Source organism: Sinocyclocheilus anshuiensis, unplaced genomic scaffold (assembly GCF_001515605.1).
Source record: "Sinocyclocheilus anshuiensis isolate Anshui unplaced genomic scaffold, SAMN03320099.WGS_v1.1 scaffold345, whole genome shotgun sequence".
Lineage (NCBI taxonomy): Eukaryota > Metazoa > Chordata > Actinopteri > Cypriniformes > Cyprinidae > Sinocyclocheilus > Sinocyclocheilus anshuiensis.
This window is the reverse complement of record NW_015536466.1, coordinates 546051-557409: the sequence shown is the minus strand read 5'-3', so window position 1 is coordinate 557409 and position 11359 is coordinate 546051. Positions and strand designations below refer to the sequence as shown.

The following is an 11359-nucleotide window of genomic DNA, read 5'->3' as shown; positions in this document are numbered from 1 at the left end:
TCTCACTTTGCTTATGAAAGGATTCGTGAGATATGTCTGTGATACATTACTCAACGCTGCAAAAACACGTAGAAAGCGTTAAAGCTCCCCTGAGCGCAATCACAAGTATGATGATGATCGGGTCTGCTGCTCCTAAAACATTTTTCATAGTCACACGCAGTAGTTTTCAGTCGCAAATGGTCGCACTGTAGAGCCCTGGATATAAATATCAAAGTGCATATTTTGGCTCGGTTTGGACCTCTAAATAAAACGAAGGTTTCTTTCTCTGTATTCTCAGCATATTTATGTGAGCTATAAAAGCCTGACATATCAAATACGATACTCATAAAACTATGCAGACAATCTCTTATTTACACCCTGTCTACACTTTGCTTATGAAAGGATTCGTGAGATATGTCTGTGATACATTACTCAACGCTGCAAAAACACGTAGAAAGCGTTAAAGCTCCCCTGAGCGCAATCACAAGTATGATGATGATCGGGTCTGCTGCTCCTAAAACATTTTTCATAGTCACACGCAGTAGTTTTCAGTCGCAAATGGTCGCACTGTAGAGCCCTGGATATAAATATCAAAGTGCATATTTTGGCTCGGTTTGGACCTCTAAATAAAACGAAGGTTTCTTTCTCTGTATTCTCAGCATATTTATGTGAGCTATAAAAGCCTGACATATCAAATACGATACTCATAAAACTATGCAGACTTATTTTTTTTTTTTTTTTGTCTAAAGGTTCAATAATGTTCCATTTAGAAAAAACGAAATAAAATTTTTCAGATTTTTCCGACTATGATTTCTCAGGATCAAGCCGTACCTCTTCCTCTTCCTCATCGGTGCTCTTTCCCGAGGAGCTGTTGCTGTTCTTCCCATCCTCAGCAGAGCTGGCACCGTCTCCGCTGGGAGCGCCCTGCTCCGCCTCCCATTCCTGAAGCACCTCATCCAAGTTAAAGCGCCGCCGATAGTTCACAAAGAAATTCTTCACCTGTCCCAGCGTTTTATTCCCGATCACATCAGCAATAGCCTGGAAGTCCTTCCCGTATTTCCGTACTCCTGGTTAAATGAGGCAAAACATGTTGTGAATGAAATTTAGTACAAGAACAGAGTTGCAGAAGTCATACCATTAACCGTTTGCTTGCCTTGTACTGCCAAAAGCTGCTCATCTGTTGTCCAGCGGGCATTAATTTTTTGGGTGCACTGGAACAAAAACGTAACAGTTGTGAGAATGATGGTAATATACAAACAAACACTAAGACGCCTCAGATTATAATGCACATATGCACAAGGGAGTCACCTCAGGCAGTCTGAATTCATCAATTCCATCTTCAATCTTCTGCTTAAGTCCACTGTTTAACTGCTTGGCATTCTGAACCTAAAGAATATATTATTTATTAAGTTAAACGCTTTAAAAATTAGTTGATTTCTGTACTGTCCAGATTATGTATAAAGTACATAATAGTTTACTTCCAAACAGTATTCAGAGGTTGCTCGAATTGAGAAAGTCAATATAAATGAAGGGGAATGTATACGTTTAAAAAAATAAGGGCAAGGACAAATATATAAAAAAAGAGATGTGTATCTGTCAAAGGAGCAAAGCTATGGAATAAGTGTGAGAAGAAATAAAAAATGTGTATTTCACGTTGTAAACTTAAGAAAATGTTTTAAGACATGGTTAATGGGTATACAACGGAAAACGAATAGATTTGAGTTTAATTATTGAATCAATATTTGACAAGTGTTTTTTGTTATGTATGTGGGTCAAAGACGAAAAAGGGTTTGAGCATAAAAACAGTAAGTGTAATACTGCTTTAAACTGTTGTTGTTTTTCCTAAAAGAAATTAAAAGGTTTTCTGTTTAGTTTAATTGCAATTTTGTTTTTCCGAGCAAAAAATAAATATCCTACATTTTCCCTATTTGCAGAAGACAAATAACAATCTTGTCAGGCGTATTTACAACAAAAATCAATTTATGACATATTAAAAGACTAATTAATTTCACCCCAAATACTAATTAGTTGTAATTTTACATTTTTTAAATTTGCCACTATCCTAGCTTTTGCCCATTTGTCAGTAAGAATGTTTTACTCATTTAAAACACAATCAAATTTAATATGCTCCCTTATTCTTTTATATATTTTAATATGTACACGTCAGAATAAGCATGTTGTTTGAATTTTTACATAAATATTGTGTTACACTGAATGACAATGTACCATTATTTCAACCAAATTTTGACATTTTATTCTCCAAAAACTTATTTGAAACCTTAAAAGTAGACACTTTACTTACATTTAATGTGCTTTCAATGGATATAAAATCACTTTTGTACATTTCTTTTGATGCGGACATCTTAATGTCTTTGACCTATATATATTGTAGAAATGTTACTTTTGTTTTTGTTGAGAAAAGTGAAGTTTAGCTAAATATGTATTAAAGGTAGGCATAATAAGCAAGGGCTTCGGCTATACCTTTTTCTGTGAATATGTGTATTTTGGAAATGAAATATTTGTGAGGACCGAAATTAAATTAGTTGAATTGTTAAATTGTTGTTGATAATGTCAGATAAATGTGTGAGGAGGAAAGAAAACATTAAAAATCTTCTTCAAAGGCTGTGACTGGCATTCATTGTTTTCAAAATGATTTGTTGGCCATCGTTTGGATCCTCTTGGAGATTCCTGGCGTACCTGTCGCTTCAGGGACACCAGCTCCATGTCGAGCTGCCGCAGGACCGAGTTAGCGGCGCTGGAGCTGCAGGAGACGGCCACCACGTCCTCCTGTGTGAGGTACATGCCTCTGGGAGGGCAGCACTTGGCCCGCTGGCTGTGGTGACGGTGCTGCAGGGTCTGGTGCTCTCTGCGTCCCAGTGCAATTTTGGAGCTCAGCGTCTGAGGCTCTGCATGACTCTGTCAGGAGGAAAAACAAATCCCTGCATTGAGACACTGGAAAAAGATGAAATATAAACACACGGTTCACAGGAACCTGTAAACAGCTTTTACATACTTTTGATTTGAATACGCATTTATTACAAATTCTCATTACCTCCTTCTTCGGCTCTTTGGTGGGGTCATAGTCACGGTCGTGGGCCTCAACAGGGTTGGCTTCTTCCATCTCTTCCTCACTATTATGGCAAAAGCAAAAATAAGAAGACCAGAAACACTAAACTTGAATCAACTTGTAAGTGAGCTCACAGATCAAAAGCGAGGCAAGTGAATGGATAAGTGACCTTTCATGTTGATTACTCCGGTTTGCCAGCTTTCGTGCTTGTCGGTCCATCAGACTCGTCCGGGATCGCGTTTTTTTCCACGAATAGTAGTACTTCACAAGACTGGATATGGATTTGTCCGGCAACTACAATCAATTATCAAATTCAAGAATTAATAAAGCAAAATATGAAATTGTAAATAATGATGGTTGCCTGGTTTTATGAAGTGACGTATCTGATGACTTCAATAGAGTGAATCTCACAAAGACTTTTATACCAAAATAAAATGGCATTATTAACAAAAAGGCGAATTACATTTTGCAGTAATAATGTTTTTTTTTTTAAAGAAATCAAGACTGCAATTATTTGATAAAAAATACAGTAAAACATTATTAAAATTTAAAGAACTGTTTTCTATGTGAACATGTTAAACTGTAATGTATTGCTATGATCAAAGCTGTATTTTCAGCATCATTACTCCAGTCTTCAGTGTCACATGATCTTCAGAAATCATTCTAATATGTTGATTTACTGCGCAGTTATTAATAATGTATTGTACAGTAGGGCTGCACGATTAATCGAATGCAATTGTCATGCGCATTTTGTTAGTAAAGCCGGTTCTGTAATCAGCAGTAAATCATCATCACGTGCTTTCAGATGGAGCAGCATTTACTACACATAGCTGTAGTTCACTGACAAGTTACGCAAAAAAATAAAAATAAATCCCAGACGATTTTATTGCGCGAGTATGAAATCGAAGAAATCGTTCACGATAATGACAGCTGTTTGCATAGCTTCTCAGTGAACTACGGCTCTGTGTAGTAAATGCTGCTCCATCTGAAAGCATGTGAAAATACCACATTTAATAACATATTTTTACTCCAAACTCACTTCATAACGTCAGTCGAGTGTTTGAAATAAATCCTTCTGTGAGATGATGTGGCTTCTTACACAGAATAAGGCACGCAACATATTTCATAGTATTTAAGCAGTGATAAAGGCATTGCATTATAAATATACTTTATTTTAGGGATGCACCATATCGGTATCGGGCCCGATACTGAGCTCTTGTACTCATACTCGTACTCATTAAAATGCCCCGAAAATGCGCTTATCACATGCCACACAGCATGTGATAAACGCCATATTCAAACAAAGAAACACCGAGTTCATTTATGTAAGTGAGTATAGCAAAATAAAGTAAACTGTGATAAATTATTCCCAAAAATTCTTTATACGTGGACTACCAGTAAAACTGATAAAAAATTTGTTCTGACTCCGTTTAACTCTTGAGTTCTTGTTATATTTTATTACCATTTTCTAAACTATAGCAAATAAACTGTGATAATGTGAGAAATGTTGAAGGTGTCTGAATAAATTTAGGTTTGACTGTATCTATTTGATAAATGAAGTTAACCAACTAACATTATACATACTCTTTTGGTTTCTGTACCCAATATTTTAAAAATGTACAAATGCAATAAAAATATTGGTATCGGTACTCGGTATCAGCAAGTACCAAAAATAAAAGTATCGGCATCGGGCAAGTACTGAAAAAAGTGGTATCGGTGCATCCCTAATTTATTTGAATGAAAATTATAATAAGAACTTAGATAAACCGTATATTGCTGTAGTCATGTGTTTATTAGTCACGTTGAATCAATGAAAGCAGTTGAATCTTCTGTTTATTCAGCTCCAGCGATAGGCATTTTCTGGGTTTCTTCTGCGAGGCATATTTGGAGTTTCAGCACGAGAGCGCCCTCTGGCCTTTGGATGGAGATTTACTGCTGATCACAGAACCGTGCTTCACTGAAAGATACGCATGACAATCGCAGCTTCTGTCGAATCGCGATCTCGATTCCATTTCGATTTATCGTGCAGCCCTACTGTACAGTATCATGTAATATCTTATTGGTTTTGGGGCTTAAACCTGGATGCATTTTTTCAGGATTCTTTAATGAATAGAAAGAACAGCAAATGTTTAATGATCAAAAAAACAGCATTTATTTGAAAGAAGCAGCACAACTGTTTTCAACATTGATAATAATCAGAAATGTTTGTTGAGCAGTAATCAGCATGTTATACTGATTTCTGAAGATCATGTGACACTGAAGACTGGAGAAATTATGCTGAAAATACAGCTGTGCATCACACTTTCAAACACATTTAAATAGAACAGTTATTTAAAATCTAACACTTCACAGTATTGCCTCACAGAAATAAACAATATTGAAAAATATATAAAAATGGAAAAAGGATTTTTTTACATTGAAATAATATTTTATAATATTACTATTTCTACTCTATGATTTCTGAATAGAGTATTAAGAGAATTCTTTCATGAACATTAAAAACAATATTAATTATTTAAGTTTTGTCCAGTGGTGTATATAAGTATACAAATTTAATTTGACATTGTAACAAAGATAATTATGCACATGACCTTAATGCAAAATTAAAAGATTTTATTCCACTGGTAAGGCTTTTATACATCATGGCAGTATTTGTTGAACAGTCTTGAACGTAAATTAGCATAAATTAAAAAGTAAATGCAATACAATGAAAAATTACTGTATTACAATAACATAATGATAATCGTTTAAAAACACACAAACCTGGATGCAATATATTATATCTCACTTCTCTTCCTGGTTCTGAGATTAAATGTGACCATGACACATTTATAATGAGATTAACCCTCTAGCTTGAAGACATGTCACTGTTAGCTCAGTAGCACTAGCAGTGACGACTCACCATCTGCTGGATCCGATGGAAGCTCTTCCCATGAAAACTGAACGCTTGTTCAAACAACACCTTGTCCTCCACCGTCCACTCATCAGGGAAGGGGGTGAAGTTTGGCAGATCAGCAAGGGACTTCTCGATGTTGTGTTTATGCCAGAAGAGCATGCCGAGAGCCTGTGGAGCACAGAAGACATACAAACGTTAGTAATCACTGACAACAAGCTATCTCTGAAGACTGTGCTCTCGTAACTCACCTGCTCAACATTATATCCATGCTTTTCTTTCGCAATTGCAATGTACTCATCCACTAAGGAGAAAAATAATACAGACACAAATAACCTGCATGATGTGGTCTCAATAAAAAAATTAAATGACAAAAAAGAAGCTGCAAATACTTACATTTAGAGTCAAGTATGGTGTGATATGGAGACCAAACCAACATGCCACCGTTGTCTTTATCGCTGTATTTTGTGGAGCCTACAACATTCCAATACAAAAAGTGTGTATTACATGTGTCAATAAGTTACATAAATATATTGTAATATTATTAACATATTCCTTAAAATGTGTTACAATTCAAATGCAATACGTTAATTCTACTTTCTAAATGAAAGACCCAAGTAAAGGGACAAATATTTTTTCTCAGCACATTATAAGAGTAATCATTCCCAAACATTCTGGGAACTAAGAAACAACAACAACAACAAAACCACAGGCTAAATAGTCGGAAAATTGTTGCTCCAAAAGTGTAAATAAGCGGTAACCTTTTATATAACATTCAATTCGTAATGTCTGGCCTGTCAACTGTTAATGTGATCGAGTTACTAGTTTTTATTAAAAAGCTATTCAGTGTCGCAGGTATTTGAGGGTTAAATCAGATTCCGTTTACAATTATGCACCCTATTGCTAAATACACAAATTAATTAGTAATTTAAAAGGCATTCTCAATTCAGTCCTGAATAGCACACAAAACTGCTATTTTATCGCCTTTATAAATGTACAAAAACCAACATTATTTATCATATGTCAAAGTTACTGGGTTATATTAGCTGATGAGTGGCTAAGCGAGAACGCTAACAACCTTTCACAAAAAGCTTTTCATGAGTACGTAATCATACACTACCATTCAAAACCGGTTTAAAATAATAATATTGTCCATTCGAACCCCCAAAATCCTTGAATGCACGTTTAAAATATTGAGTACACACAAATTGTTCGGAGCGATAAGTGTACCGAGGCTACCACAGTCAGTCAGGTTCTTAAAGGCGGAATGCTTTTCCCTACCTGGATCAAACTCAGGAATATAAGCTTGATAATCTGAGCCCACACGCATGCCCACATCTGAAAACAAGAAAAACTGTGTGATGTTTCGTACTTATTAAACCATTTGTATTTCATTAAAATATATAAACAACCTCCGCAGGGGTGTTCGAGGCTATACCGTGCTCGTCGTCGCTGCCGCTCTCGTCCGAAAAATGTCCATTCGAGGCGTTAGACGGGCTTTTCGTCCCATTTGAGCGACCTTTCCCCAGATATTCCGACCCTTTGTCCATCATTCCCGGCATAATGGCGATTCGTTGGATTATTTTGAGCAAAAATTAAATATGTCACCGCTACAGCATTTATCCTCTGCCCAGTGTCTCTGCGCAGCTGCGCCGCTGTGCACTCCGGTATCCCTCCGCTGCATCGCTCTCGTGTTCCCTTAGCTTCGCTGTCTCTATCTACATCGCTAACATCTTGTGTGTGTTTTCATCAACTGTTCACAGTAAATGTGCAAGTTTGCGTGATTTTTGTTATTTTGTTTTAACGTTAAACTTAAGTGTCCAGATCTTGTTTTCCTCGCGGAAGGAACTGTTACGCATGTAAACAAAGGTGAAACGCGGCTCTTGTGTGCGCCACTAGTGCATCCGTTCATTTTAAGCGCCTTTTCATTTTTCCTTTTGACATGTCAAACTATTCATCTTTTGTGCATTGCATTTATTAATAAACGGAGTAGAAAAGTTTTATATCTCGTAATGAATATCAGCTATTTTTAATGAATCGCAATTTATGCTGTTGACTATTCATAAACGCGTCTATTTTAAATGTGTTTTAAAGCCCCTAGTCTTCATGATCTGCAAGCTACACGTAATGTTTATAATAATTACAAAAGGATCTGTAGTTCTATCTTTGGTTTCAATCAGAAGGTGACTAAATTGAGATAATCAGAGTATTATTTCTATATGACATTCATGATTTGCTGCCCAAATCAGTGGCAGACTTTAGCTGGAAAATATGACTGTTATTGTCTTCTTGCATTATTGACAAACTATTTTCCTGTTTATCACTGTAAAGCTGCTTTGACACAACCAGTATTGTATAAAGCGCTACACAAATAAAGGTGACTTGACTAGACTACTATCATGAACACGCAAAATCTCTAGTGATTTAGTACACTATAGAAATCATCAAGCCAAACTGAATTATTGTTTTCAAAGTTTGTGGGTTAAATGAAAAGGTACACATAAAACGCACTACCTGGTATATCTCTGAATATCATCATAATTTTTACAACTCCTCTCCTGACTGCAAGTGGAAAATATTACTGATTGATAAGGCACGGTGTGGCCGATGCTGAACACATGTTAGTAAATTAGTAGATATATGCAAAACAGCTGAAAACAATCACTGGAGATGCATCAAACTCTCAGGCAGAGATTACTTTCTGCACTCTTATTGGTAGCCTACTGTAGTCACACTGCTTTGATGCTCATTTGTTTGAAGTTCAGCCTTACAACATCTGGTGAACTCATACCTGCAAAAATCTCACAATGAAAAGACGCTTGAGTAATAGAGAGATACTTTGTTCAATTTGTAGTCCTAAAACCTGAAACGGAATTAGCGCTTTGGAGCCATGGCTACCTCTGAGTCTGAAACATTTCCTCAAATAATTACAAACAATTATAATAATTATATATTTTATTGAAGCAAATGTAATTCCACATAATATTCAAGAACTTTTGCCAAAAAAAAAACAAAAAACTGCATTTTCACTTGTTGCATGAGGAAATTGTTTACTTATTTCTGATTGAAAAACTACTGAGAAGTTGCTTCCAACCACAACAGACCTTATTTCACTCAGAGATTCAATACAGCTAATCTATACAGTAGAGAACAGATTTTTCTATTCTGTGGTATGTGCACAAGTGGCTGTGACTAACTCACATTCAGCGCTCCTGCACATGAGATTGAGTGAAGTGAAAACCAAAAGATGTGCCCTGCATCAAACAGTCTGTCAAGCTCTGGTGCTTAAAGCAAGAAAACACAATCACCTCAGATACAAACTAGTTTGGCACAATCTTTTACCACAGGCACTTCATATAAGAAAAGCTCATGGAAGGAAATAACAGGACATTACGATGTATAGGCTAGATGGAAAGACACAGAAACAGCTTACATTGTGGAAATGATTGGGTTTTGTGACTTGATCAAAGCACTTGATCTGAGGTACAGTATGTGATACTGAACCACAAGCACTTCAATTAAGTTCAGTTGCTGTGATTGCAGCCTATAGAGAAAGCAGAGGGAAAATTCAAGAGGAGCTCTGTAATTTTTCATACTTACCATACATAACGATCAGTGGACGAGCCGAACTACACAGCCATATATAAAGTGACGTAACATGTGGCCAAGTATGGTGACCCATACTCGGAATTAGTGCTCTGCATTTATCCCATCCAAAGTGCACACACACAGCAGTGAACACACACACCGTGAACACACACCCGGAGCAGTGGGCACCATTTTTTATGCTGCGGCGCCCGGGGAGCAGTTGGGGGTTCAGTACCTTGCTCAAGGGCAGCTCAGTCGTGGTATTGAAGGTGGGAGAGAGCGCTGTACATTCACTCCCCCCACCTACAATCCCTGCCGGTACGAGACTCAAACCCACAACCTTTGGGTTACGAGTCCAACTCTCTAACCATTAGGCCACGGCTTCCCCCAATTATATGAGCTTAACAATCCACTTAATCAAAGGTTGGACATTGTGCAGTAGACATCTACAGACTTCCTACTTTCCGAGAGGATCATCAAGTGTGTTACCACTGATAATGCCACAAACAACATCAAAACACTGCAATTAAATCACTGGATGAGGATACAGTGTTTTGCCCATCGTCTTCATTTAACCATTGGTGAATGTCTAATAAAAAGGATAATAAATCTTCATTGTTTTTATCTATCATTTTGTAATACATTTTTAACTGTAATATTATTCATTGGTTAACCTTATTAAATCATAATTATAGAGATAAATATTTTAAACATTTTTAAAATATACATGCTACTTGTCTCATGAAGTGTGATTGTCAGCTGTTGATTCAGCATGTTTAAACATATCCCTCTCCCCTTTCAATATAAACGGAGAGATGTGTGCAGCTGGCGTAGCAAGTACCTTCTCAAATACTTGGAAAAGATAGCAAGAACTGGCCATTGCTCAGCAACAGCTATAGGCTTGCCTGCTCATAAGCTCATCGCTGAGACACCAGCAAGATGAGACAGTTCTGCAAGCTGACAAAAAGACCGGACATTTGACTCTAACATGGTAGGACATGGATGTTCTTGAATCTATGAACAGAGCATTGAGTCCTTGGAGTTCACAGATGCCTTGTCTGGAGAAGAGCATGCGAGCGTTTCATACTTCATCTTTTAAATGAGCAGGTTCTCAATCCACAGGATGATGACACTCAGCTCACCAAGGAGATCAAGATGAGAAACAGGCAGACCAATCCACACAGGAGCTGTTTGACAGGGCTTCCTTCTTGACCCTCACTTTAAAACCATTAACACAGAATGAGTGGACATGAAGGGCAATGTTGCACCAGGGATGGAGAGTCTTGAAGCTGAACAAAGAAAGTCTGTTGAGAAGTCTCATTACGACCAGTCGAAGATGCTAGAGAGCAGAACTTCCTAAGAAACAGAAGAAAAGTCTGAGCAGCATCTTCTGAATTGCTTTATGCCAATGGCAAGCTGTCCCTCATTCAGAGAGAGAGAGAGAGTCCATTGAAATGGAGATTAACAACTATTTGACAGTTTAAGTTGATGGTGAGGCCAAACCTCCTGGAATGATGGAAGCAGCACCAGGTCAATTCTCCATGAGTGTCCAGCCTGGCAAAGAATACATGTGCATCCCTGCTACAAGTGCTATATTCTATATTTTCTGCAATAATTTTTTTTTTCTGTTACTTAAGTTGAATTTATTTTATTGCTTTGAGAAGATGATGCTAGAGAAAAGTTTATAATATTGGTCTGCTCACACAGACTCTAAGGCCCAATCCCAATTCTATTTTATACCCCTTCCCCTTCCCCTTCCCTTTGTCCCTTGAAACAGAGTGTCAAGGGGTAGGGGTGAAAATATTCCCCTAAGAATTGGGACACCACTACTA

At 37.2% G+C, this 11359-nt stretch overlaps 1 protein-coding gene across 1 annotated transcript in view; it reads right to left on the bottom strand.

Annotated features, from left to right (window-relative positions):
- Positions 1-7713, bottom strand: part of LOC107690922 (REST corepressor 3-like) — a gene marked incomplete at its 3' end in the record, with an annotated part of 12378 nt that extends 4665 nt beyond the window's left edge. The window contains exons 1-11 of the mRNA XM_016489384.1: positions 7378-7713; positions 7221-7277; positions 6336-6413; positions 6191-6243; positions 5949-6110; positions 3216-3340; positions 3032-3110; positions 2677-2895; positions 1288-1365; positions 1133-1190; positions 811-1046 (exon numbers count right to left, since the gene is read on the bottom strand). Of these exons, the coding sequence (XP_016344870.1) occupies positions 811-1046; positions 1133-1190; positions 1288-1365; positions 2677-2895; positions 3032-3110; positions 3216-3340; positions 5949-6110; positions 6191-6243; positions 6336-6413; positions 7221-7277; positions 7378-7501 (1269 nt within the window). The remainder of the gene's footprint in view (positions 1-810; positions 1047-1132; positions 1191-1287; positions 1366-2676; positions 2896-3031; positions 3111-3215; positions 3341-5948; positions 6111-6190; positions 6244-6335; positions 6414-7220; positions 7278-7377) is intronic.
- Positions 7714-11359: the final 3646 nt, after the last annotated feature.